General features: G+C 42.6%; 3 protein-coding genes across 5 annotated transcripts in view; 2 read left to right on the top strand and 1 right to left on the bottom strand.

The window, feature by feature from the left end:
* LOC118122819 (alpha-1,6-mannosylglycoprotein 6-beta-N-acetylglucosaminyltransferase B) overlaps positions 1-5749 on the bottom strand; it is a 62885-nt gene extending 57136 nt beyond the window's left edge. For both annotated transcript variants that reach the window (XM_035179694.2, XM_035179695.2), the window contains exons 1-2: positions 5351-5749; positions 3403-3515 (exon numbers count right to left, since the gene is read on the bottom strand). In XM_035179694.2, the coding sequence (XP_035035585.1) occupies positions 3403-3515; positions 5351-5418 (181 nt within the window). In that variant the 5' untranslated portion in view covers positions 5419-5749. The remainder of the gene's footprint in view (positions 1-3402; positions 3516-5350) is intronic.
* Positions 5750-10793: 5044 nt separating this feature from the next.
* On the top strand, positions 10794-14572 carry LOC118122837 (butyrophilin subfamily 3 member A2). Of its 2 annotated transcripts, none has more exons than XM_035179718.2 (5): positions 10794-10918; positions 11114-11294; positions 11398-11491; positions 12064-12369; positions 12444-14572. In XM_035179718.2, exons 2-5 carry the CDS (start codon positions 11292-11294, stop codon positions 12809-12811), a joined length of 771 nt encoding a protein of 256 aa, XP_035035609.1. In that variant the 5' UTR covers positions 10794-10918; positions 11114-11291; the 3' UTR covers positions 12812-14572. The 2 variants fall into 2 exon arrangements, with proteins under 2 accessions (XP_035035609.1, XP_035035610.1); XM_035179719.2 differs by having other exon boundaries at positions 10822-10918; positions 11111-11294.
* Positions 14573-25518: 10946 nt separating this feature from the next.
* On the top strand, positions 25519-26956 carry rasd4 (rasd family member 4). Its single transcript, XM_035179729.2, has one exon. It carries the CDS (start codon positions 25537-25539, stop codon positions 26293-26295), a length of 759 nt encoding a protein of 252 aa, XP_035035620.1. The 5' UTR covers positions 25519-25536; the 3' UTR covers positions 26296-26956.
* The last annotated feature ends 596 nt before the right edge of the window (positions 26957-27552 follow it).

The raw sequence follows: 27552 nt of genomic DNA, 5'->3' as shown, positions 1-27552 counted from the left end.
CGTATCAGGACGCCGTGTTTGAAGACTGATTGCTTCACAGCGGCGTGACGAGGCGGTCCCATTTCAAAGGCTCCTTCAAATGCAGCTGACAAATGCTTTCTTTCTAACCGGAGCAACAAAGGCTCCAACAGGTGGATCCTCGCCGGGGCTAAACTGTCCCAGGATCCATTGCACTTTGGTGACAATGTTTATGGCAATTTTAAATGTAAGTGACTCAACCGAGCTACTTATCGTAAACATCTTAAAAATGTTCTCGTAGTGTCTGCAGCTCTGTTGCTACGCGGCAACGGTAACAAGCTGGTGACACAAATCTAAAAAAAATCCTCCTTGGCCAAACCGTCTCACTTTGGTTTGGCCCTCACGCTCTACGCAGCCCACGGGACCACGAAGGAAGTGGTCCACAAAGGCCTCCACGCTTGGACACAGCTAACGTCTGCCTTCACAGTGAGACACAACATCTGTTTGCCTATATAACACATCTTCCACCACTCAGAGGTTGATAGTTCAAAAAGATTGAATGGGAAACACATTAACATCGGTACGGTTCAGTTTTGCTCTGACCAGAAAATAAAGCCTGAAAACATCCTCGCCCCATTTTTGGCTCTTCATGGCAAAGCTGCATTAAGATCTGTGTGGTAAAAAGGGACACACACAGTGAAGGTGGTCTTCAAACAGCTTATTAGAAAGATACAGAGCACCTCTGGAGCCTTTCAGATATCTGGGATCAAACACCTCTGCCTTTCAAGCTCCCCTCTCCGGTAGAAACAGTCTCCCTCTGTCCCCCCTCTCACTTCTCTTCCACATCATTAGCTTCCTGTACCTTTAAAAGGAAGTAATGAAGGAAAGGCTTGCATTTTAAAAAATCTGGATACGGCTCAGTGTCCTGGCTTCTGGAGTGTGACACTATACACAGTACACAAGCATCTATATACAGTACGTGTGCAGAAAATGCAATGAAAAGCGTGTTTCAGGGCGTCTGTGCATGTGAGATGATAAAAATAATAAGAAAACAAGTGAGCGAGACAGACACAGAGAGAGAGAGGATTGAGAAAACAAATGGGGAGAGGTAAACACAGAAAGACGAGAGAAAAACAGAAGGTAAGTCGATAATTTCCCATTTTCCTTCACACCATTTGCTCTACAGGCAGTTGTCGCCATTCACCAGGTGAGTAAGAGACGAGGTAGTGGTTCCCCCTCCACACGGCCTATTACCCTTTTCAAAACACTGCGAGTTTTCAGGTGCTGCCACTGCTTTTATGCCATTTTCACATTTTCTGCTTGAACGCGTGTCGCACACACACACACACACGTCAGCGTGAGTGGCAATAATGGTGCAGGTGCACAAGTTATCTGCGGAGACTCCACAGTGTCCAGCAGCAGCAGCAGCAGGATGGATGGATGTTGCCCGCTGAGCACTATCGAGGTGCTGCTCCGCTGAACAACTCATCCCAGCTCATTCATTACGCCAACTCCCCGCGCCACTAATCCTGATTCCCAAACATGCGCACGTACGGAAACACACTGTGGAGGAGAATTTACATAGCCCGACTCCCCCCTGGTTGGCGGTAAGGCCGAGTTTAATGAGCTGGAGGCTGGATGCCTTCCCTCGACTGCAGCCTGTGAGTGGTTAATTAATCAGACAGCTCTCTGGTCTTCTACCTCCTCCCTCCCCCCCCCCTTTCCTCGCCTCCCTGCCTCCCAGCTTTGCATGTGCTGTTCCAGAAATGGGTGAGATCCTTGAAATTGTCTCCCATGATGCCACCTGATGCTACACACACACTCCCTGCATTACTGCACTTTCGGAGCTGCACTGATTTCCCCCCCCGACGAGTCGATATTAAATCTCTGAAGCACGATCACGACGTTATCTTCACGTCCTCACACAAACAAACAAGCGCAGGGCGACACACTGTTTGCTGATTGAGCCAGACTGTGGGACTCAACAGGGAGGAAATGATGTCGCCTCATTTGAATGGAGATGAATTCAGACCAGTGTAATATTTTACTATCACAAACAACTGGTGTCCTTGTGATTGAAAGACACGTCACCGCTCCCGGTGTTGGTCACAAAGGATGAAAACGCAGTGTCAACATTGTGTTAGGCAGCGATAAAAAGGTGAGAGACACTCGTCCAGCACTGACCCTCCCACATGGCTCGTGGTTCAGAGGCACAGACTCAAAGTGCAAACACAGACAGCGTGGTGAGGAAGATAAGTTTCTCTCCGGGACGTCGTCTCTGACGTTTCTAGTTTTTGATTTGTTGAGCTCCACGAGGGAGGGGAGCGTAAATAGTAAAATAAGATTTGTGTAAATTTGTCAGGCTGGATTTTAATGGGACAACAAACCATGACCACTTGTGCTTTGTGTTGATTCCAACTGTCACTTTAACACATACAGCTTTCACTGCAGTAGCTTCCCTTGATAACAACATCTCCAGCAAAGGTTTATTATTGATAGTAAATTACTGATATATGAATAACAATATGGTACAAAAGTAAATAGGTAAAATACCCAAGATAAGAATAGTAATAAAATCAAAAGTGGTTCATTTTCAGCTTTTCTGCAGCAATCAAAGTGAATTAAAATGAAAAGTCAAAACATACAATTCCTACAGCGTGCCGGCTTTTTGTTCGTGACTTACAAACCATCTGTCTGTGTTGAAACAAACACTTTTACTTCTCTGTCTGATGTGTGATGTGTGTGTGTCCTGCAGCGTAACAGAGGACTGACAGCCCGGTTGTTCAGAGGTTCATCCAACAGCAACGTAATGAGCCAAAATACGAGAAGAAAAGAACCAGACGGAGGCTTCACATGATGGAGGAGCAGCACAGGCTCCAGAATCCAACCCCACAGAGCCGCTTTGAGATTAATTGGACAGAAGGTGAAAGCAAAGCGCAAGAGCAACAACACACAACATTTAGCTTCTGCAAAGGTTGGGACAAAACCATAATTTCTTAAATACTATGGAACTTGGAATTGTTGGTTGTAAAATGTTTGACCAGCATGATTTGATAAATTTCGTGTATCTGCACATTCAGCTACAGACTAAACCTGATCAACATAAAGAAAAATTCAACTCAGCCTCCACCATCTCCAGCCTCTACACTCAGAGTGAGTTTACGTGGGTCGGAACAAGGTCATGTGGACACTGAGCAGGGATGAGAGTAGGCGTATAAAGAAAAAAAAACTAGAGGTGCATATGAAAGAGGAGAGAAGCTTCTCTCCAGGCTCCCCCCCCACCAACGCACTCCTGATGAGCAAAATGAGCAAGTCTGGGAGCAGACTGGTGGCAATCAAGGGAGCCCCACCAAGCTCCCAGCATGTTCCCGGCCTGTTCATTACCAGCGCAGGCAGTGTAGTCGCAGGCGACCGAGCAGCGCCGGCGTGCGGCCGCAGGCTTACCTTCGGCTCGTACTGTGAACGGGGAATCTCCGGGTCGCTTGGCCGAGAACTGGCCCCCGAGAGAGGTCATTAGAAAGCACAGGCTGAAGAAGCCAATCCCCACCACGAAGATCCTGCAGGAGCGGGGGGACAGAAACAAGAGGAGGAACAAAAGAACAAGAGACAAGGTTAAAGCTCGTGAGATGGGAACAAATAATAAAAGGACAGACGAGGACAAGAAAGTAGAAGAAATTTCACAGAGGAGCACGAGAGCTGTTTGAGATAACATCACTCTGAGCCCTTTGTGAAGCTCCATGCAGCGTGAAATATGTTGACATATTAACTTTATATTGCCCCAATCAACCCACAGAGATGCTTTGTGTAGCTTCTAGACTGTGTCATCTCAAATGAACCATTACATGGACGGGTTGTGTGCACCACACTGTGCTCACTGAGCAAATATCCAAAACAAAAGCATTGAATTACAGGCGAATGGCTGCACATTGGGGAGAGCGGTAAACACCCAACACAACATCACTCCAGTCTGAGAGGCCTCATAGAAAGTCTTTGGACCGAATAGTTCAGAACAGGCTTGTCTCGCTGCTCCAGGACTCACGCTGAGGAAATGTTTGGAAATGTTTGGAGAGGACAGGTTGTCACAGACCACATCTTAGCTTTCTGGAGTTTTCACAAAGCCACAGAATTGACAGAGAGGCTGCAGTCGCTGAGCTACAGCCTCAGTGAGGAATTATATATATTTAAAAAATGTGCAGGGATGATGGGCAACTGGGGTTTGGTGAGCAGGGAAGCGTGCAGGGCCTGTGAGTCAAAGGTGAGAGCTCTCTGTGCAGCATGCAGGTTTCCACAGTGGCATTTTGAATCAGGTCTGGAGCCTTTGTTCACCCAGAAAGATGCAAAACATCTGGAAACCTCACGCCTGAAAGACTGTCTGCCTCCCTGTCTGCTTCCCTGCTTCCCTGACTCCCTACCTGTCTTCCTGCCTGACTCCCTACCTGACTCCCTCCCTGCCTGCCTGTCTGCCTCCCTGTCTGCCTGCCTCCCTGTCTGCCTGCCTCCCTCCCTGCCTCCCTGATTCCCTGTCTGCCTGCTTGCCTGCCTGCCTGACTCCCTACCTGCCTGCCTGTCTGCCTCCCTGTCTGCCTGCCTCCCTGCCTCCCTGCCTGCCTCCCTGACTCCCTGTCTGCCTGCTTGCCTGCCTCCCTGTCTGCCTGCCTACCTGACTCCTGTCTGCCTCCTGCCTGACTCCCTGTCTGCCTTCCTACCTGCCTGCCTGCCTCCTGCCTGCCTCCTGACTCCCTGTCTGCCTCCCTGCCTGCCTGCCTGCCTGCCTGCCTCCCTGCCTGCCTCCCTGCCTGCCTGCCTGCCTACCTACCTACCTGTCTGACTCCCTGTCTACCTGCCTGACTCTCTGCCTGCCTGCCTCCCTACCTACCTGTCTGTCTGCCTCCCTGCCTCCCTGTCTGACTCCCTGTCTACCTCCCTGCCTCTGCGACTCCTGTCTACCTCCCCTCCTGTCTGACTCCCTGTCTACCTCACTGCCTCCCTAGCTGATGTGCAGCCTATCTGGCCAAAGTTTTAATGAGGTTGTAGCTGCTCCTCCAGCTGCTGCTGTTGAAACTTCTGGCTGCACAGGGAAACATTAATTGTGTATCCAGTTGTCCCAATTAACGCCGATGCTGTGACCGTGGGAGGGTTGCACTAATAAGGAAAATAATCATATTCACATACAGCCATGTTATTGCTGCATTAAATATTTACATGATGGCTTCATATAGAGCTTTGCAGTTTCGCTGTGTTCATTTTTTTTAAATTCCAGTTTAATTTCTCATGATCTCACAGCAATAATAAAGAACATTGTGTTGTTGCATGAGAGCAATAAACTCAACGCATCTACAGTCATCATATTGAATTGAAGTGAGTGTGTGTATGAGACGGAGGAGACTCTTACCTGAACGGTTTGAAAGTGAGAAGACATCTCCTCACCATAATGGAAAGGTCGCCGCCGCTCGGGATCATTTCGCGCACACGTACAAAGCGCAGGTTCCCGGTGTCATTGTGCAAGTCTGCGTTACAACCGGCGTCACAACCATAACTTTTCAACCGGAGGAGGAGGCTGCGGCGGAGCGAGTAACTTCCCGCACGGGGCTGCTGAGGCGCCGGGAGCAACTTGAGGTGGAAGCCCGCCGGTGCGTCCTGCAGCCTGCGGCTCGACGAGAAGGATCCGGCGGAGGAAAATACGAATATTGATCTGTTGATTGTCCTTTAATCTGATTCTGATCCGTGTCCGTAATCCGGTTAAATGTCCTGGAGACGCAGCCACGCACAGGACCGCTCGGGTGTCGGATCCATCTGAGTGGACGGAGCAGCGACTGGTGCCTTTATGAGCAGATCTGTGGCTGTGGCGCGTTCAGTAACAGCGCCACCTACCGTTAGAGATGAGCTGTTTTCTGTGTATAATAAAGAGCACGTATATGAGGAAACATGAAAATACAAGATGCATATTCAAAAGATAAACATATAAAACGGACATATGGTGTAAGTGAGTCATTGGAAATGAATGAAAACAGATTTTTAAAACCAGGCTCAAAACTTTTACTCACAAGTGCCTTATGAGCTATAAACATCAGTTGTTGTTTTTTATTCAATTTTTATTTTATTATTTTACACAATACCATCTAGTCTATTTGTATTATTTGTATTTGTTACTTGTTCTTTTACCCCTTTACGTCTTTTATCCTACTTTTTATAATCATTTATTTTGCTTTTAATTTGGTCTCCGTGTTCTTTTTAAATGTCACTGTACCTTGAATCTATCTCAGTGTATATGAAACATTCTTTATAAATAAAATAACTGATAAAGTGAGTAATATCATAAACAGGGTAAGACAATAAGACGAATGTTAACAGTCCTCGTATATATAATAATAATCCTCTAGATTAATGGCAGTGAATTACTGGTCGTGAATTATCTGGAGCCGCATGAATCTGATCTGGAGACAGATTCATTTGCTCTCTGATCTAAACACTAAGATGAAAAAGTCAATGTTCACATTCAGCTCCATTATTAAACCTCATGTTGAACCTGTTGGTCGCTTCGAGGTGTCAGGACACATTTCAGCACCGCGGACAGCTCCTGTCAGACAGATTAGCTCAACAGCGACACCCAGCGGACTGAAGGAGGAACAGACTCAGGTGAAAAACAAGTCAATGCTGAGTACAAAGGAAACATGAGCTCATTTGTTTTGATTTATACCCTCGTTATAATCTGAAATATTAGTTTATATGATGTATAAACAGGTGATAATTGGTTTCGTCTACATTTAAATGGACATCTTATTCTAGTACTGCAGTTTATTATATGTAATTATTGAGTTTATCCAATAGTGTCAAGTGCTTGTATTCATTTGACTTTCATGTGTAACCAATTAATTTATTTCATCGATTATGTAATGACAACAAAATGTCATTTGAAAATATACATGTTAATTATTAAATAAACTGAAAGATTATTCACCTTATGGAAACAACAAGTCTGGTGCAATATCACGACATTTAAGTCATAATTAGTAAATAGGTCACTGTTGCAATTTATCTCGATAATACACTGTTCTGATCGGTTTGTTGAGATCATTTGAACAACACATCATGGCGCACACAGTCAGGATAAGTTGGAAGTTAGGTTATAAAAAATCAGAGTGAACATTTGAACATAAACATCTATGACCACCACCAAACTGAAGGTGGACAGGAATAATCAACAAGAGGCTGGTTCGGGGAGCTGATCACAGCTGTGGACTGTACAGACAACTATTAGTCGCCACATCTTTTGAATTGAGGTCTAAACGTTTGGGTTGCAGTGGAGACAGAATGTAAGATTGGTCGATGAGACAAAAACTTTTCAATGCAAAACGCTTGTGTGACTGCCTCACTGAGCACCATCACAGGAACATGGTGGTATCCTGTGGGATGCAGTACAGGGACTAGAATAGAGAAGATGGATGGAGCAAACAGACGAAAATCGAGTCCAAGACTTGAGACTGGGAGTTCATCTTCAGACAATGACCAACATCGACAATGGTTTGATTAGTTAATGTCTAAATGCCATCAGCCAGACAATCAATAGATCTTGGCAGACTTTGGTGCGGTCTCATCCAATGTGGCATCTTTCCAGAAATGGACAAACCTTCCCTAGATGCACTGGACATACAAAAGAGCAGTTAACGGGTTCAATGACAGGAATGCACAACAGATTTTTTGTTCTATTGTTGTAAATTTATTTACTCAAGATCATGTTTGTTGATCAAACGGGGTTATTATCATTGAATTCAGTTAGACAGTACAATGAAATCAAGTGAATAATTTATATATATATATATATATATATATATATATATATAATATAAATATATAATATAAAGCAAAATAAAATATTTAACACATTTCAAACATCAACTTATCTAAAGAAACAATAACGCAACAAAACCAGAATACAGCAGAATTTCTATGAGGAAAGAAAAAAAGACGTTCAGTCATGTGTTTGCCTCTCGGATGAAAAAGAATTGTATTAGACTAAAAGGATAAAATCTGGCAGAGCCATTAGTCTCTTAGTTCTTGCTGTTTTTGTTGTTGTCTTTTATTATTTTAAGAAGACAAGAAAGTGCCTTGACCTCATCAACTCACAAAAAAAAGAAACACAAACAAACTTTCAGTATCGGCCTCACGGACTGCAAGTGGCAGCATCCTCTGTTGCCATGGTGACTGTGTTCAGTCTGTGTTACGGCTATATTTTTCCTTGGCCCACAGCCGAACCCCGACTGGCTCCGCTGACGTTACAAAACCCGGGGCTCGGATTTAAAATACACCACTGGTCCGATCACGTCTGTTTAATTTAAAATGACAACATGACTGCTTTTCATCCCGGTGCCTGCAGAGCTGGATGAGAGACAAATTCAACAAGAGTTAAAAGTGACAGAAAGCAGAGTATGTGTGTGTGTATACGTTTCACCGCACAAAGAAACTCACACAATATGAATTTCATTTGGAAGCTATGTCGAAGCTTTGGCTGCACAAATGAGCAAAAAAAAAAACTCTCAGACATAAGTGAGTGTTCATAGAATGTGAGATGAAACTTCAGAATGCTTTTGATTAGCGGATCCCAGCTTAACCAAGGACACTATCACCAATGACATCCTCTCAGGTTCTTTCAAACTTTAAGTCTGTTCCATTTATTTTCTTTCTTCTGTTCTTCTCACCCATCTCCGGTCCGAAGTGATTCTGCTCGTCTATATATCTTCTCTCTTTTCATTATTTTTCCTCCTTGTTTTTATCCTTTCCTGCGTCTCCGGCTTCATCTCGACCTCTTCACCACTGCATCATCCTCGATATTTGTTGTTTCACTGCCTTTTCTATTCCACTGCCTTAATCTCTCTGTTGTTCTCTCCATCTTTGGATGTGTCTCTGGAGTATCGACTACCACTGCAGTTTCTCTCTCTCCCTCCCACTGTTTGGTTTGGACTCTCAGAGGCAAGACGCCCGAGGACACAGAACTCCTTAAAGTAACGCTTTTATACTAAACACTGAATTTGTACATAACAAGGGAACACACTCTGGGGAGAAGCACGGGCGGAAAATTTGGGCTTGCGTGTTGCAAAATGGGTACAAATTCAAATGCACTCGTAAGATCTTATTGGGAATGAAGCCAATTCAATCATGGGGAGTATATGGAGATTTTACACTGAAAGGGATGTGTGAGGGAAACGTGGGACTGGAGCCTGAGCAACACACTTCACACAACTCACTTTCTTTCATGAACTTCCCTCGAAGCAGCCGAAAGACAAACACCTGAAGTGTTTTCATGAGTAGAAGACACTTCTCGTCGTGATGTCTCAGACGGTTACCACGAAACTACACGACTAAAGTAATGAGGATCTCTTAGGGAGAAGACAACAGGGTGTAGGAGAGATTCATGCACGTAGCTCCGAGCGGCCTTGGATGTGGAGTCGCTTTCCTTTGGTTTCAGCTCCGTTAAACCTACAGAGTCTTAGTGTGAGATCAAAATGAACCGTTTTTAAAAGACGTGGGAACCAAATGAAAAACATTAGTTAGAGGAGCCTCCTGCTGTGTAAAGAAGGTGATGATGAAGATCAAGAGGATCCCGGCTTCATTAAATTTGTCTTAGCAGAACTGAACTAAACGGCAGAAAACCCTGAATGAACGTGAAGAGCTGCTCTCAGGTTTATTTCTCAATGCAGCAGTAGAAGTTTGTGGGACTGCACCTGTATGTGTTGGGCCTCCATGTTGTTCTACTTGTCCATCATCACTGCTGGGAGAACTAAAACCAAGCTCAGATCTTTCACTGGGATTTGATCAGAGGAAACCACAGTTTTCTGTTCCTCATCATATCTTCCTCTACATGTGTTTGTCTTTATTATTGCAGCTCCTCTGTCCTCCACCACTTCCTACTCACTTCCTGTTTCTGCACTTCCTGTCTGGGCTTCTCCCCCCTGGCCTTGTCCTCGTCAGTCCACCAGGTGTCCTCGGTGTGGGCCTTGTGGTTTCGTCCTCCCTGGATCTGCTGCCCCTCCCGTTCCTGTCTGAGTGTAGAGATCAAATCTTTCAGAGAAGTTGTTCCTCACTAGTTTCAAGGTTTCATGATTCAGCTGCAGGCCTGTCGCAACCTGCTGCAGGGTTATTAGCCTGCTCCTGACAACTTTCTCTTTCTCCCTGCCTGGGCAAGAAAATAAACTTTCCCCCATGAAGTTAGGAGACAGTATTTGTGTGTGTAGATGTGCTATATTTTAAGATGTTTCAAAGAGTTGGAGTTATTTTTGTGAGAAAGTTCTCGGCCTAGGCAGGTTCACTCATCTCTATGGCAACTTAGAGTATAAAACTGTAAGGCATCCTTTTTTGTAGTCGTTATTATTCATGTCATATCTTTATGTTAAATCTATATATATATAATATAAAATACAATGCACCACATGAAACACAAACTGAAAAATGCTTTTCAAACGGGATCATTGTTATTATTATCTGCATATGCACTTGTATGACACTGTGATAATTACCCACATACACAGTTTTGTATATGCAGATTCGAATTTAGACTAGTTTACATGCTGGGAATAATTTATTTTACTTTTCTGGGCAGACAGGTTTCTACCTATTTGGGTTCCTTTTTACCCAAAGTCCAAATTAAGGACATAAAAAGTGTCTCCACTTTCTAAATCAACTTCTCTGACTAATATGAATGAATATACTGAGCCTGCTCATGTGACCAGGCTCCTTACGACACATATTTCTCTGATGACAGAAAATAAAATGATTGCACAATACCACTAGTGAGGGAATTGCCAGTAAACTCTGACTTTCAGTTCTTTTATTATGAAACTGCAAAATAATACCACAAACTCAACTGAACTTCATGTTTAGCAGCAGAAAAGAAAACAGCTCGTTGTTAGTTGGACATTTAAGATTGTTCTGAAGGAGTAAAGGGGCCCAGTTCACTAAAATCCAGGTTTGAAAATGATTTGAAATAATATACATATACATGTTTTATCACATTTTAATCTATTTAGGACTAAATAACAATAATGTGTTAAGTCAGAAATAAGTGTGAGACTGAGAAAAAGTCAGTTTTATTCATGAAGAAAGTAAAAAGAGTCAATTTAACAACATAAATCCATGTGTGTTGATTCTGGTGTCTCAGCAGTGATTCATTCCAGGGACAAGTTGGCTCATGTTCGCGTGTGAACCTGACACCGCAGGACCTGAAGCTTCTTTCCAGCACTCGCTGAATGTTTTTCTACTCAATAGGTCGTGTTGAGCTCCAGCTCCTCAAATGAGGAAACTTTAGAAACACAGAAATACTTTGTGTTGTGGAGAATATCATGGTGAGTACAGACAAACTCGCTTAACCTCATGTACAGCAGCTCCCTCTGTGTTTCGGCTTTGATCCGGTTCATGCAACGTGATAAAGTATTGATTGTGATGCAGGTCAAAGTGATGAGTCTCTGCTCCGCCGCGAGGACGCACAACGCTCTGGGCTGGGTTTCAATCATCTGGTTCACTTCAGCTGTCAGCATCTCTGGTGAGACGCTGTTCTGTGCATAAACAACGTGGTTTGTTGAGTTAAGAGGTTGCAGCTTATTCGGGATGTTTTGGAAATATGAGGCTCGTCTTTGCATAATGACAGGACACAGTTTTATGATTTAAGGAAAAAAGACAAGTTGTGGTTTCTCTTTTTAAAGAAAAACACACAAGTGACCAATCACGAGTCAGTCTCAACTTTATGACATGATGTTTCACCTCGTTTTTTTATAGATAGAAATATCTTATTAAAACCTACCTGTCAAGTGATCACTTGAACATACACGTGCAATAAGAAACAACCTAAAAATGACAGATATCATCTTCAAGAAAAAAGTATTGAACTTGTACTTTGATTTTTTTTTTTATTTGGTCCATGCCCCATCCACTAACATGGAGGAAGCAGCATCATCCATCATCCTAAATCTATTTTATCCAACCATAGTCTAATCCAGAATAAGGACAAAAACAAGGAATATTATCATCGGATTATCCAGATGATATTAACCAAACGTAGATTAAACATACTCTAACAGAATATTTCGCCTGTTTCATGCTTTTTCACCATTTCAGGCAGTCAAGTGGATCTGCAGGTCGAACCCCAGGTGGAGGCAAAGTGTGGAACAAACGTGACGCTGACATGTGAAGCAACATCTCGGCGGACCTTCGACATTATATTATTTTCCTGGGTGAATGAAACTAACGTTATGTGTTCATATGGAAAAGAGCAGCCTGACCCTGAGTTCCCGTGTGAGCGCTCTCAACACAAACTCGCTCTGACTCTCCACAACGTGATGCCGGCCAACAAGGGAAAGTACCTCTGCAAACTACAATCCAACGTGGGAATAAGTGGCGCCTCCACTTTTGTCACAGTACGAGGTGAGATGGATTTTAATTCGTTTTTTCAAAATGTCTATTTCTTTTGTCTTTCTAAGAGTCTTTGATTTTTACAGGTTGCCATGACAAATCTGGTTACTCCATCAATGAGTCTCATGCTGAGTGCTGGTTCACTGGAGTCTATCCCAGCGGCGTCGTCCACTGGTTCCAGGGAGACGTCAACTTAACGGACTCAGCGAGGACACGGGAAGAGGAGGACGGACAAGGACTGTTCAAGGTCCTGAGCGACTTAAACGTGGATGAACGAAACCTGAGCCTGCCCTACAAGTGCTCACTGTGGATACCGACTGACGGGAAGTACCTCTTGAGTCAAAAGACAACTAGTCCGGAGAAGATAAGGTCGTCTGGAAGCCCGGTCACACTTCAGCGGATCTGTGTTGTGGTTTGGTTGGTTTCTTTTCTTGACTGCATTTGGAAAAGTTGAAATATGAAATAACCACGAGGTGTCGATCCATGTTTATATGTGTGGCGACCAAGTTTTTTTTTCCACTGGTTTTCTCATTTCTTGCATTTGAGCGCCGATCGTTCTCTCCGACAAGATGATGAAGAAAAGTCTTGTGTTTAGATGTTTGATGAAAACGATTGAGCTAAATGAATACATAGAGTAATACACAGAGTATATTACACGAATACGTGAGTTTATTATAACACAGATTTGAGCTGAACCAAGAAGCTTGAAGTACAGTTGAAACATTTCAGTTTATATAATATAGGAGCCAAAACATTTCACTTAATTAGCAAATATCTAAGTTTATTTGTGCAGCACATTTCAACAACACGGCAAATCAAAGTGCTTTGCATGAAATATAAAAGGAGTAAATACAAAAAAGAAGCATTTACAATTTAAAGGGTTACATAAAAAATACATTTATCTGCAGAGGAGGGAGCGAGTGGATTTGTGGTCTTCTTACAATCAAATCCTGCACAACTGGAAGTGAACGCTCAAACCAAATCACCCACTTGATGGCAGCAGAACATCGACTGCAGATCAGAAACAGGAGCAGGGGGAGCGGGTGTGAGACTGAACGACCAGAGAGACTCAGAACATTGACTGGAACTGCTTAAGAAAACCACTGTTTTGCAGATGTACATTTTTGGCTTTTGGATTTCAGATACATTTACTTGTATTTTCTACTCACTTGAACCCAAAAATGATCATTTAGATTTCTTCCTGCTGGCCAGAAAGAGGCAGCACATTATGTGGACTCACAGCGAGAGGGTTCCCAGTTTGAATTGGGGATTAGATTCACTGGAGACTCTAAATTGTTGTGGATGATTGTTGTTTGTCTGTGTGTTGGCCCCATTAAATAAAACAGAAAGACTACAATACAGATTTTCTTAAGTCAATACACTGGTGATACATTAGCAGTGGTGGTTCAGGTGTAAGTACATTAACTGAGGTATTTGTACTTTGAGTGAATTTAGCTGAAACTGCACATTAGGCATGTGCATCTTCATCATAGCTACATTTCACAGTGGAAGTCTATCGTTGTTTGTGTTGTGTTATGATGAAAAGATCCAGACCACTGAGATCTCTGGAGGAATCTATGTTTATTCTCTCCCATGGAGTATAACTGCAAAAAGGGCAAACACCCTGTTACCAGGAGAGGTCAACACAAGTGAACATTGGGGTGCAAACGTTGTCATGACATGAACTTTTATTTTGTCTTTTCTAAATGAGTGTGTGGGTGTGGGTGTGGGTGGTGTGTGTCTTGGATGGTGGTGGGGGTTTGTACTTAAACTTTATTTTTTTACAATGAGTTATGCATGTGCACAGAATGCAATAAACAAAACTGTTTGCAGATTGGAATCATGTGGTGTGGTATCATATGTTTTTCCTGTCCCTTCTTGCCTGGGTTCCCAAATTCCCTTGACACGTCCCTGCACGTGAGAACCAAGGTGTCTGGACGGCGGAGCGAAGCCGTCTCACTGATTCCAGTATTTCTGCTGAGCTAAGCTAACAGGATGCTTCATGTTTACTGTCTGGATTAGTGAGGTGTTATGCAACTTGTATCCAAGCACAAAAAATCTAATCATGTCAAACTCTTTTTTAAATACCATCATAATGAGTCAGAGAGATTCTCCTCAGTTTCATTTTGTTTCGTTTTAGGTTTGTTTCCAGAAATGGAACTTTTATCCACAGAACCATAATTATGTGAATAAAACTCGACCTGTTTTTATCTGATGTTTCTGAAATGGTGAAATGTGTCGTTAGATACAAGGGTCCTGTGTAGGTGTCTCATTTGCAAACACATTAGCACTGACACACAACAATGCATATATTATCTTAGAGATTTAATTTTTTTTACTTTCTATTTGGGAACATATAAAATAAGTGAGGTCCATGTATTTAATCAGGTCTCAGTTTAATGTGACTGCAGCCGACAGCACACGTTGGATCCTCATCTCGTTTCAGAGATGTGCTCTAGCAAAACCTTTGGGCGCAGAAACTACACGATTGATTTCTCTTATTCAGAAACAGCACTGTTGCCATGGAGAAGTGCAGCTGCCGAAGCTTCGTCTGAAGACAATATATCGGCTTTTCTCTTATGTGTTGCACCTTTTAGAGCTAACGACTGAATGAGTCCCTCTGAAAGACCAGCAATTAGATCAGCTCGGCTGTGAGAGGCACTCGATCCACAGCAATCCATTTCCTCAGAGGTCAAATTAGAGTTTATTATCCGGGGATTCATTCATGTGCCTTTATCTGCAGTCGGGTGCATCGAGTTCCTGGAAACATACAAAAGGCGGAGTTAGTTTCATACATAGCACTTATCCTATTCGTTCATATTAATACATGGCTTTGGCAGCAGTAGGTTTGCTTTAACCGCTGACAGATGGACGACATGACAGCTCCTCAAAAGTGAAGCCAAAACGCTGTGATCGCCACCTGGTCACTGGCTGCAGCAAAGGTATTAAAATCCTATCTACTCCATGTTAGTTGATGGGACATTGATCAAACAAAAATGACTGTTTCTGTCATTTTATTCAGTTCTTATCACACTGATTAAGTGTATATTTTTCTGGTAAGTTTGGTTTTAATGCCTCGTCCATCTTTATATACAGTCTGTGGTCGGTAATAAGTTGATTCATCTTTCATTTGACTTCATTTTAAGAGTGGACAATGGGAACAGTCGAGTCAAACTTTGTCAGGTAACACACATTTATACAGATCCACGCAGATGCAAATCCTTGATGTTGCATTTAAGATCATATTGCACATCATCTAATTTAATAAGGAGGAAAACAAAACTTTCACTTTTTTTATTAGACTCATTCCACTGTGTAGGTGGAGAGCCACGATCCCAGACCTCTCACAAAAAATTCATAACAATCAGCTCATTACCGGCTGATCAGAGCCTCACACGCTGCTGCAGTGGTGAATTTTGATCCCACGATAAGCTCACAGGACTGAATGAACCCAGACCTGAGTTCACAGCGCCTCCTTGCACACAAGCACAAATTGGATTCACAGAATAACGCACTTATGTGCATCATTCAGTGGAATGGACACATACACTTGAAGAGAGACATGAGATCAAGGCAGACATGAATCTTCTGGTTTAAAAGCTGTGCTGGATATGTTGAATTGGAAATGTTTCAAAAAGCAGAACGTATGTCTGATGAAAAGACACGTGAGGAGTACAAAGGGTAACATCTATTGTGTCATATTGAACATCATGAATACGTCTGATTTATTCATGAAATGTTTGGAGGCGAGAAGAGAACTGAATTCTCAACCATTTGTTTGCAAGTGCTTTATTATTTCCCTCAGATTTATTCAAACACATTCGTAAAGCTTTGGGATACGTACAAAATCTTTAACCCAAGTTGAAACATTTTCAGCTCCCATGTGTTCTTCTTTCCATTGACTGTATATGAGCACATCACCTATAAAATTCCATCTGAACCACAAACTGAATAAAGAGGACGACCCACTTCCTCGAACTGTGCAGAAGTGAAGTCAAAATATTGCTATATATACGCTATCCAGGTCCCAACGTGTACTTTCACTTTTTAGTTTGATCCGTGTCCCATCCACTAACATGGAGGACACGGGATTATAGTGCAGGCAGCCACCAGGGGGTGATCAAGATGTTTTGGCCTCACTTTTGGGGAGCAGTCATGTCATCCATCTTTATATTCATATACGTCCTCTGAACACACAGTTACATTATTTGTTTTTGCCTGGGAAACAGATTAATTGCGGCCAAATTCCATTCAGCAGTTTCGTTGTCCGGGTTATGTTGCATGTCACACTGCCACGTTTTACTGAGACAGTTAATTAGAACAGGAACATTTCAACATTATTAAGTCAAATTCCCGCTAAAAGGCTCCTGAGTTTCACTAACGTAAATGTCAATGACGTGGTTTAATCATTTGAATGGCTCTTAACGCACCTGTTGCACTAATGTGCTCTGATTCAAGTAAACACGTCACCGTTGCACTTCAGCTGCCTCCCTGAAATAGACAATCAACAATTGTGAATCACGGCGACGGTTTGGGCACCGGAGTGGGCGGGCGACCTGCAATCAGAAAATGTTTTTAATTGACAGAAAACGTTGACCTCTGCCGCCCGAGCTCCATCAAAGGAGTCAGACATCAAAAAAATTGAACAGTTATATAAGCTTCCAATTATTTTTATGTAACTGCGATGGCTCCGGCTCCTCCTCCTCCTCTTCGCTCCGATGCTGCAGCATTCTTCCACGTGCGGATACCGAGCGCATCACATACAGTACATGACTGCACTCAACGTATGCACACGCATCCGCAGCCGTGTGGAAGAAGTGGTGGCGATGGCAACAGTGATGAAAAAGGCAACCGCTGAGCTGCTGCATTAAAAAGCATTGAAGGCCTTTTTTCTTTTGAATGAAAATGTGAAATGCCTGCCACTCACATCATACAGCGATGATAGAGAACAATGGAAGTTGGCTTGGCAGGTCTAAGAATGTCCAATAAGGTGTATTTAAAAAAAAATCTGTTCAACTGTCACTTTTCTGTCTCTAAAAATATGACGTTATGATCACATTCTTTTTTAAATACGACATTTCTTCACCTTTCTTTGCACTTTGGATGTTCCTGGATGTTATGATGTGGTTTTATCATGTCAGGTGAAATGGGGATAGATTATGTTATGTATGATGTAATGTAACGCATGTTGAGTATATTCCTGGTATGGATTTGAAAAAGCACAGGCGTTGCCACGGTAACGACATCTTTATCTTCATTTATTCTCAGGGCCCATTGATGGACATTCCATATGCAAATCGCACATTCTTAAACATGTATTATTATGTTTTTCAAGCTTGATTAAACAGCTTCATGAGCATTGTAATGAATTTAAAATATAATCTGAAACAATTTAATACATTCACCTCCTCCACAGAACTGAAAGCAGAGTGGTGACAGAGTGGAAAAGTAAGACCGTGACAAAAAGGCAATGTCAAATCAAGGTGACAGCTCGGAGCTTTAAGAAAACAGCCTTAAAACAATGATTAAAATCTAAATGTCACCTTCTATTTAGAATTTGAATGCAGAAGTGATTCTTCACCCCGAGTGACTCCATCAGATAAAGAGCAGACGTAGACTCGGTCCACTGGGATCGACAGTCGTCGTATCGGTGGACTACATTACTCTCCACTATCTCACCACATTACACAGTCAAACAAAGCGTCAGGGTCACGTCCCTCGGAACCAGGGAAACTGATCACTGTGTCCTCATGATACTCGAGAGGTTTCACACTTCTACTGGAGATGGAGTGCAAAGTGTGTGTGTGTGTGTGTGTGTGTGTGTGTGTGTGTGTGTGTGTGTGTGTGTGTGTGTGTGTGTGTGTGTGTGTGTGTGTGTGTGTGTGTGTGTGTGTGTACATTTGCAGTCTAAAGCTGGAGAATCAGGTGAGGGGTCAGCTTGATTAGTGTGTAAAAATAGAACCTTCAAGATTTCCATCACAAATTAATAAAATAATATAAATGATAATAAAAAATGTGAATAATAATAAACATCATGAAGTAGATAAACTATTGATTAGTCCCCAGAGTGCTGCTCATTGTGGGAACTGTTGGGTTTCTCTATACATTTTAAGGTGTGGACCTTATTATGGTTATAGATAAGTGCTTCACAAATACAGTTATTATTAAATGAAATTCCCTTCAATAATAGTAATAGGATTATTATTTTAAGATTATCTTTTCTCAAAGGCTATATCAGATATTGGCATTTTTCCTAATGACACTTTATTGATTTACTGTACTTTGGCATTGTTGCTGCTCCAGTGAACAGCAGCTCCTTCAGGCGCAGGGATCATATGAAAAGTGACAGGGTGATGATGCATCTCTATAATAATAATAACACAATAACACATTTTTATTTTATTGAGCCTTTCTAAACACACAAGGACACCCTACAATACATGATACATCATTTAAATAATATTCAAACTACATGAAATGTGAATACAGGAATATTAAAGCTCCTCTGTCATAGATTGTGACGATATGATATTAAATGTGACATGAAATAAAAGAAAAGCTGAGGGGAAAACAGCAGGAAGAACAGGAACTCTTCGCTAAATCTGCATTTTTTGGAGCTTGCTTGCTAAAGAGGCAGAGATTATGTGAATTACAGGGTGGTGATAACATCTCTGTCGTGAAATGTGACATTACGAAACTAAAAATGGCAACTAAAGCATCACTGAGAAGAAAAATGAGCATGTGTACATGTATCTGGCTCATCCTGAGTGTTGACCCACTGATGCAAATTTCACTAAGGTCGCTGATTGCCTGCAGTCATGTACAGTGCTTGAAGAATGCATTCACCTTGACGAAGGTCTTGAGAGGAACAATTGAAACCCGGGGCCGTCAGAACAACACATGTGAGGATGCATTTATCTCGCACCGGGCAGACGATGCTGGGAAATGGAAACAGACGCAGTAAACCCTTTCCCCCCAAGAGGCCATTATTCAACATTACTCCAGGCAGCTTGTTGTGTAAGTTGTTGTGCGGTAAAACAGCAGATGAACCAGACAAACCTTTCAGGATGTTTGAGCTGCAGCACAGACGCGTCTCTCATGTCCATGGTGACGATCGGCAGCTCAGAGTTACACCATGATGAGGCTTTCTGCAACAATTTGTCCAAACAGTGCGAAAGAGGATTTATTCTCAACCATCTCTTTGAACCAACCATTACTATGGACCAACGAAATGTTAGTGGTGAGTTTGATGAATCAAAGGAATCCATGCAATGTGCTAGATGGACGATGAATGAAGCCAAAATATCCAAGATACCAACACCGCCATCTTGTGCAGATAGGTGTCCACGGCAAAAAGTGGAATAATGTATTTTCATTTCGTCCATAAGTAAAACACTGATGGAATGTTTGACTATTTTCCTCCTGGATTTCAATTTCTTGTCCGGGGTCTAGTTTATGTCAGTTAAGGGTCATTAAAGTTTGATTTTGTTCTTCATGTAATTGTTGGTTCATTGTTGAACTCTCAGCAGATGTGGAGCAGAAGGAAAATGTGGTTGTGTTTGCTCAATATACGAGAAAATGAAACGTATATGAGAAAAATCCCTTTGAAAAGCACAACGTGTCGCTCATGACCTACTCTACTCTTTCACTGTGACCTGCTGACCCAGGAAATGAATTTCCCTTCACAGGATTTTGTGAAGGTCAGGTGGGTGTTTGTGGGTTGGTTTGAAACAACCTCACATATTCACCCATCCACGACTCTAAATCTCTATATATGACACTTGGTTCAGATCTTATTCATTTGTATGTATGATTAAATCTAAACATCATCATTAAAAACTCTAATGTGTGGGGAAGAGCTCACCTTCCGTTAGACTGTCTATCGGTGACACAGCCACTAATTACCTCCACTGGGGGAGGTTATGTTTTCATTTCTGTTTATCTACTACTGAAAAGTAGTTATTCCAGATTAGCATAAGGAATCATAAACAAATGAGGGAGCTCGGCCACTGCTGTTCATCAACAGGTCTTAATAACCTGAGGGCAAATCTTTCTGCGTCTGCTTCGGTGTGGAAAATGTGTAAAAGCTTGACAAGTAAAATTGATTTATAACAATTTTAAATTCATGCTCCGAGGGGGGGAAAAAAATCGATGCAGTCATTGAATTTAATTGCACATTTTCACCCTAGAGTGACTCTGATAAAACCACAATTTGGAGAAATCCAGTTGAATCCTCTGCCCCCTGAGTCTCCGTCTCCAACAATCAATAACAGCATAATCCTGCTCGGTTCAGGCAGAGACAGCAGCGCTCGGCCAAACAATAGAAAACAGCTACTTTGAAAAATAATGACAGTGGAGGTGCACAGACGGTGCCCGTGTCTTGTTAAGTTTAATACAGAAACTCCTCCTACAAAGGAAACAAAAGAAAAACATTGTCAAAAGTCAGTGATTCAGCTAGAAACTGGCAAAGCGCAGCTGGAACTATAAGCTTCTTTCTGAAGTCGGCTCCTGATGCTTCAAACGACCCAGAGCAGAGTCACAGTGATGAGCTCTAAGAAGTACACGGTGTCTGCAGCGCTCTGTGAGGACAGTTCAGCTCCATGAGGCCAGAGGCTGAAATGAGGACAGAACTTGAATCTATCATCTCTACCACACACATACATATATATATATATATACATAAAGATGGTTACATATATTCATAAGGGGCGTTTGGACGACCTGCAGGAGTCATTGTGAGGTCAGGTGTACACACTGATAATGTGTATTAACGGCTTTTAGCACAGTACATTTAACTGTAAAACCAACAGCAGCTATACAGTGAGAATCACATATCTCCAAATCTAAACATGATCAAATCTGAACTTTTAGTTTTTAAATAAAAAAATGATCCAGTAAGTGTTCCTGTGTTTGGACTGAGAGAATGATCCTGTTCTTAAACAAAACACACACATCATCACAGGCTTTTCTTTCTGAGCTCAGGGAAGATGTATAAAAATAAGTGTCTCCAGAGAAATAGTTTTTAACGCATATAAGAAAAGAAGTGAACTAAAGTAGTTGTTATAATTGGTGACTGGTGGCTTTATATTGTCTTTACAAATGTAAGAAAAGTTAAAAATCCATCAATAGAACAGAGAAAAAAAATCTGTGACTCGTAAAAGTTTTAGAGCAAAAGTGAGAGAATCACCTGCAATTCTGAATATTAATGACTCACGTGTTGTTACAATATTGATCAACTTAATTGAAAATGGCACTAGATGCTAGTTGTTAATAAATAGATTTTTGTCCAGATGCTTTGCAACAGTATGAAATAAGTTGGCTGTCTTCTCTAAGGGGAACATCACTAACAGTATCATCTCTTTCTCTACCTGCTTAAACACGCACAGGAAGTTTTCCACTTCCCACCACACATCTCCAGACTGTACAGTTATCATAGTGTGTTTACCGAAGGTCCAGTCAGCGACGAGGAAACGGACACTGAGCATCAGACATACTTCTCTCAATGCCAGAATAAACACCTGCTGCTGCTTGAGAAAACAGGAATTTCTTATCTTCATCTCGAATAAGTCATGGACACGCACGGAGTCGAGCCAGAGAGCTCTGCACAGTGCAGCGAGGCGTGGGGACACCAGCCACCGCCGGCTAACCGCAGCTGTATGTGCCCCCCTCCACCGCCACACCTCTCATTATCCAGGGCATGATGTTCCAGAGGCGATGGACAACATCAGACCTGTTGCCACCAACAAGGGAGGAGGCCACCCACTCGGCAGAAAGTCCCAAAGCCGATGACTTAAAAGGACGGATTTAGACAAACTATGAGAAATTAGCAGGCTGGTGTTAGTGGGTTTCTGTGAGTTCTCTGCTCTGGACATGTTATGAGATGTTAGCATCTACAGAATGAGACGGGTTTAATTACGATATATTAAAAACAAGGTAAGAAAAGTTGTTATTATCATCTGTACTGGGCATATCTCAGTTAAAACCTTCCAGCGAGGAGGAAGCTGTGAAGCAGCAGCTGCTTGTGGAAGTTGTGTCTGTTCTTGTTAAAAAGTATTCACACAGCTTCAGTCTCCATGGGAAAGAATCCATGGCTCCCTGTCCCGGGCCATTATGCACACGTCACGCTGTTTGTCATGCGAGACGGATGATGGAGCGGCATCAGACCCTCGGTGTTACATCAACGTCATGTGGGGTTTCTGGGTCAAGCTCTACACCAGCGTACAGTTCACGTTCTTTATGCCACACAAGACGAAGACAATGACTCATGTGTGACTTACACTCCCTCACTGATAATTATTAGGAACTGTTTGTTTTGCACTGTGCAAACTTTAACTTTTCCAAATATAGACTACTGAGTACATATCGGTGCCATTAAAACCACAGGGTGTCCTGGCTAGATTTGGCCGGGCTGCCACTCAAATCAACACACACACCTAGATAAACACACCAAACCCAAACCACACTTATATCATGGAAACACACGTGACTGTCTCAGCCAGGTACTGTGTGCCAATGTTTGCAGACTGCACCAACTAATGCTGATGTACCTGCACCAGCTTATCAAACACTGTTGTGTAAATGTCATCAGGTGCCACCTCCTGAAACTAGATCTAGACGTGGAGCTTTCTAAGGAACCTGAAGTGATGAGTAAACAGAACACACACCCCTCTCTTCTTTCAGGACTTTAATGAGACGCTGCTGAGCCGTGCACAGAAATCATAACTTATCGATAAAGCAAACAGGGTCCGGAGAGGGTGTCCTTTCTCTGTGAGTGATAACAGACTTTGTGCTCAGAGAACAGGCCGTTCTTACAGTAATCGAATACAGACTAACACCTCTGAGCCGGTGGGAGCAGCTCCGCGTTGCACAACAGCCCAGGAACAAGCAGCTGCTGGAGAAGCTCCCGACAGGCTCATTGGATTTGCATATTTCTTTAAATACAAGGGTCCTGACCAACTGGCACTGCACTGCCATCCCTGGAGTCACACTGCTATTTAAAAATATAAACCACAAATTAATGCTTAGCATTTGTCAGCTAAATAGCCAGATACTTTCCTGAGAAATTGGTGGAAAAGAAAGTTTAAATAAAAGGAGACTTAGATTCATCATGCAGACAGAAACATCGCTTGAAATGCTAACATTGCTCCATGTCTGAAGACTGTTAATACACACAATCCTCTGCTAATATGTTTGCACAACTATTTAATAAGGAGAGAAGATGACAGTGTAAATACGCTCTCTATTAAAATAGATCCCATCCTTGTATCAACCTGAACCCTCCTTGTATTTTCATTCATCAAAGTTTATATTCTTTCCCCTCTCAAGTCGTTTTTTCACTTTAACCTCAAAGAGCGCCCTGACCTGTGAGCAAACATCAGGATGGATGGGTTGGGAGAAAATGAAATATATGTGCTCCCTTGCTGGGGCCGTCTTGGCTCCAGTGTTTAATGAAGTGAAGAACCTGAGAGAGGGACTTGAATTGCTCGGGGGCCTTTAGCTTTAGTTTCAGGACGGTTTGGGGGAGAATGCAGGACAGAGGTCAGACTTAACATCCCCAAGTCCCTGGCTGGGAGTTTAGAAAAAGCAGCACACAACCATATTAACAGGAGATGCACTTTTGTGAGGCTTTTCTATGCAAGAAATAAACAGAGAGCAAATAAAACACAGAGGGAATCAATTCCAATGTGCAGTCTTGGCACAGATGTGGTCGAATCTAATCTGAAACAAGCCAAGAGGAACCGAGGTGCAGGATTCTACACATTTAACAATTACATTTTCAAATAACGTGACATGTTTCAACTTGGAAAACCCTTTCGGCTCTCAGCGAATGATTCTGTGGTATCATAGCAACAAGTGACAAAGCCTGGGCTGCGGGAGCATGTGCGAGTACGATAATGAAACCTGTAACAATATTTTTCTACTGTGTCTGAGCAAGCAGGTTTTCTCAGGGTTTGCATGTGAATCTCAGCTGCAATAACAAAGATACCGAACATGCACTTTTTTTACACTCAATGCAAAATAGGTCAAAACATGCACTTCGGCGCAGCAGATAACACAACGTGCCTAAAATCATCGCATCAAATCCAGGCAAACACAAGGGTCACGCTTGCTGAGTGCGCAGGAACAAAAACATCTCCGGCAGCCTCTTCACTTCAGCATCTGGCATGTGACCACAGGGACCAATTTCCCTTGGTCATGTGTGCAAATAAACCAGCAAGTGCAGGAGAAACGTCTCCAGAGACTAAATCTAGTCTGACATGAGAAACAGATGCAGATTTGTCTGCAGCAAAGCAGATTTGTGCATGAAATAAAACGAACAGGATTTTATGCATTTCAGGATTGTTATATGAACAATCACGCTTTCAGGTCTCCCCCTGCTGGAGAGGGAAATATTCCATATTGTATAACAGTCTTGCACGGATCAAATGACGTTTTATTTTGGACATTAGCATCAATTTGTGGTCGTACTGTTCGTGTGTGGCTGGTCCACAGAGAGCTGCTCTACATCCATGACCTTTTAACGACAGCAACCAAAATGACGGTCAGAGCATTGATGACGCTCCGACTAAACCCACTGACCTCGCCTGTGAACGCGCTCAGCAGAAATGCTTTGCTCATTGTTATATCAAATACTATATATGAATATAACTTTTGATTCTCCATTCAGTCTGTAAACTTAGGAATCGAGTCGGTAACCATGTGGCTTTAGAATCTGCTTTAGAACAAGCTCACCACAAGGTTCATTTAGTATCTGGAGCTTTTGTCTTATAAAGTCATGTTCTACATCTTTCATGTGGGATTTTTGGCAAAAAAGCTATTTTATTATTTTATTATTTCATAACTTATGCATCAAGAAGTTTAAACAAGAATAGAAAAAACAAGAACATGTTTCTTTTCTTTGCAGGTTTGCTTAAATGACATTCTTAAGATGATAAGTATTATTAGAGGCTGGAACAACCCCACCTCTGTGTTGTGTTTGCTTACACACATGGAAATGTTCTCCACCTTCTCCACCTGTTTTTCTTTCCCCCTCTTACTCTACTATATTTGCATCAGTGTCTCTGATTCGCTGCTTTATGTTCACAAAGAGAGATATGTCCCTCTCCTGATTGGCTGAGAGCAGAGGGGGGGAAGGCACCATCAGAGAACATAAATACAGAAGTGCAGCCTGACAGGCACATGCATCTGCTGTCATCACCCAACATCCAGCTCCATCACAGACAAGGATCCACAGGTGAACTGGAGGAGAAACAAGATAAACACAAGAGGAGATTCTTTCACATCAGGAGGAACAACGCAGCAGACCCCACCATGTCGATGGAAGTGAAGGAGAGGACAGAGGTGCGTCTGGTGTTTCTGGGAGCAGCTGGAGTGGGTAAGACCGCCATCATCCAGCGCTTCCTCAAAGACACCTTCGAACCCAAGCACCGGCGCACGGTGGAGGAGCTCCACAGGAAGGAGTATGAGGTGGGGGGCATGAAAGTCACCATCAACATCATGGACACCAGTGGCAGCTACTCCTTCCCGGCCATGCGGAAGCTGTCCATCCAGAACAGCGACGCCTTCGCCCTGGTCTACGCCGTGGACGACCCCGAGTCCCTGGTGGCCGTGAAGAGTCTGCGAGATGAGATCCTGGAGGTCAAAGAGGACAAGTTCACGCCTATCGTGGTAATAGGCAACAAGATCGACCGCCAAGGTGATCGACAGGTGTTCAGCAAGGACGTGCTGTCCACCGTGGAGCTGGACTGGAACCACAGCTTCCTGGAGTCCTCGGCCAAAGACAACATCAACGTGCTGGAGGCGTTCAAGGAGCTGCTGCTGCAGGCCAACCTGCCCAGCTGGCTCAACCCGGCGCTGTGCCGGAGACGGGAAACCTTCCCCAAGGAGAGCAACAAGCGACCTCCCATGAACAAGACCAACAGCTGCATCATCTCATAGTGATGGAGCAGCAGCACAGAAAGAGACTGGGAGGAAAAGAGCTCGGCCCACTGGGAGCTGACTGCACAGAAACAAACAGTGTTAATTAAATGTTTCCAAGACTCCGAGTTGAAGAACTATGCTCCCTCGTCAGCTTTGGACCCACAGACGCTCTGATGAGGACGAACATGAGATGATGAGAACAGATTCCACCTCGACGACCTGACAGAATGTGGCTGAGCTGCTGGAGCAGTCACAAAAAAACAAGAAAGTGCACAGACATGACTGAGTGTGAATGAAGCAGTGCTAAATGTGTAGAAGCAGAGTTATGTATCGTACGTTTTCACACAAATCTCTGTAAATATGACGTTTCGTCTTCGGGTTTCTTGTTGCTGGTGTTTTGGGTTTTTTCATTTTTTTAAAAGCACAATAACTGTGAAGTCTTTGGGTATTTATGCAAAAGTGAGTTTGTGTCCTCGTACGATGACGTTTTATGAAAGTGAACAACAGAAGAGCTTAAGGTGGAAGCTGTTTTTTAATATATCAAACATTATGCTGTGAAATGTGTAGATTGTCCGTCTGTATTGAAATGCTGCTTAGCGTAACCTCATTACGCACATGTCAAATATGATTTTGGAATACATACTGTCTATGTTTCAATAAATTCTTTTTTTTTCCTTCATTGATGACTGACCTTTCTTAAAAACTAAAATGTTTAAGGGATTATTCATCAATACACCATAGTGACATTTGTGTTACTCACCAATGCTCATTTTAGGATTAATAAAACCACCCGATAAATATCAACTAGTTATTTTCAAGTCTCCTCTGAATAATATGTGACAGTGGTGAATCTGGAAAGCTTTAAACTGCTGAACTCTTTCACCTGTTATTCTGTTGTAAGTCTTTTTTTATGTTAAAGGCATATTCAATTAAATCACTCTAATTACCGTCCAACTTGAGTCCTTCCATCTCTCCAACAGTGATGTAAGTTGATTTGAAGAAGACTAAAAAATAAGTAGTCCTTAATATTATTAGTATAAGTACTATAGTAGTAGTAGTAGTAGTAATTACTCTCAGGCATGAACCAAAGCCTCCCTGGAAGGCAGTGTCGATACTGACTGAATTATCAAGGAGAAATAAAGGACCCAATGGACTTATTGCACATGGATTGAATTCCACACACTCTCCATTCTGTATTATAGTGCCCTCTGGTGGTGATTGAGCAGCAACTCAGGCTTTGTAGGTCCAAAGTAAAATATCACCAAAAGTAAAATG

Source organism: Hippoglossus stenolepis, chromosome 16, assembly GCF_022539355.2.
Source record: "Hippoglossus stenolepis isolate QCI-W04-F060 chromosome 16, HSTE1.2, whole genome shotgun sequence".
In the NCBI taxonomy this organism is placed as follows: Eukaryota; Metazoa; Chordata; class Actinopteri; order Pleuronectiformes; family Pleuronectidae; genus Hippoglossus; species Hippoglossus stenolepis.
This window is presented reverse-complemented; position numbering and strand designations above follow the sequence as displayed.

Coding starts and splice junctions, on each gene's coding strand:
- rasd4 (XM_035179729.2), top strand. CDS start 25,537: ATGCATCTGCTGTCATCACCCAACATCCAGCTCCATCACAGACAAGGA.
- LOC118122837 (XM_035179718.2), top strand. Junction 11,492..12,063: donor TTCAGCTGTCAGCATCTCTG/GTGAGACGCTGT, acceptor TCACCATTTCAG/GCAGTCAAGTGGATCTGCAG. Junction 12,370..12,443: donor CACTTTTGTCACAGTACGAG/GTGAGATGGATT, acceptor TGATTTTTACAG/GTTGCCATGACAAATCTGGT.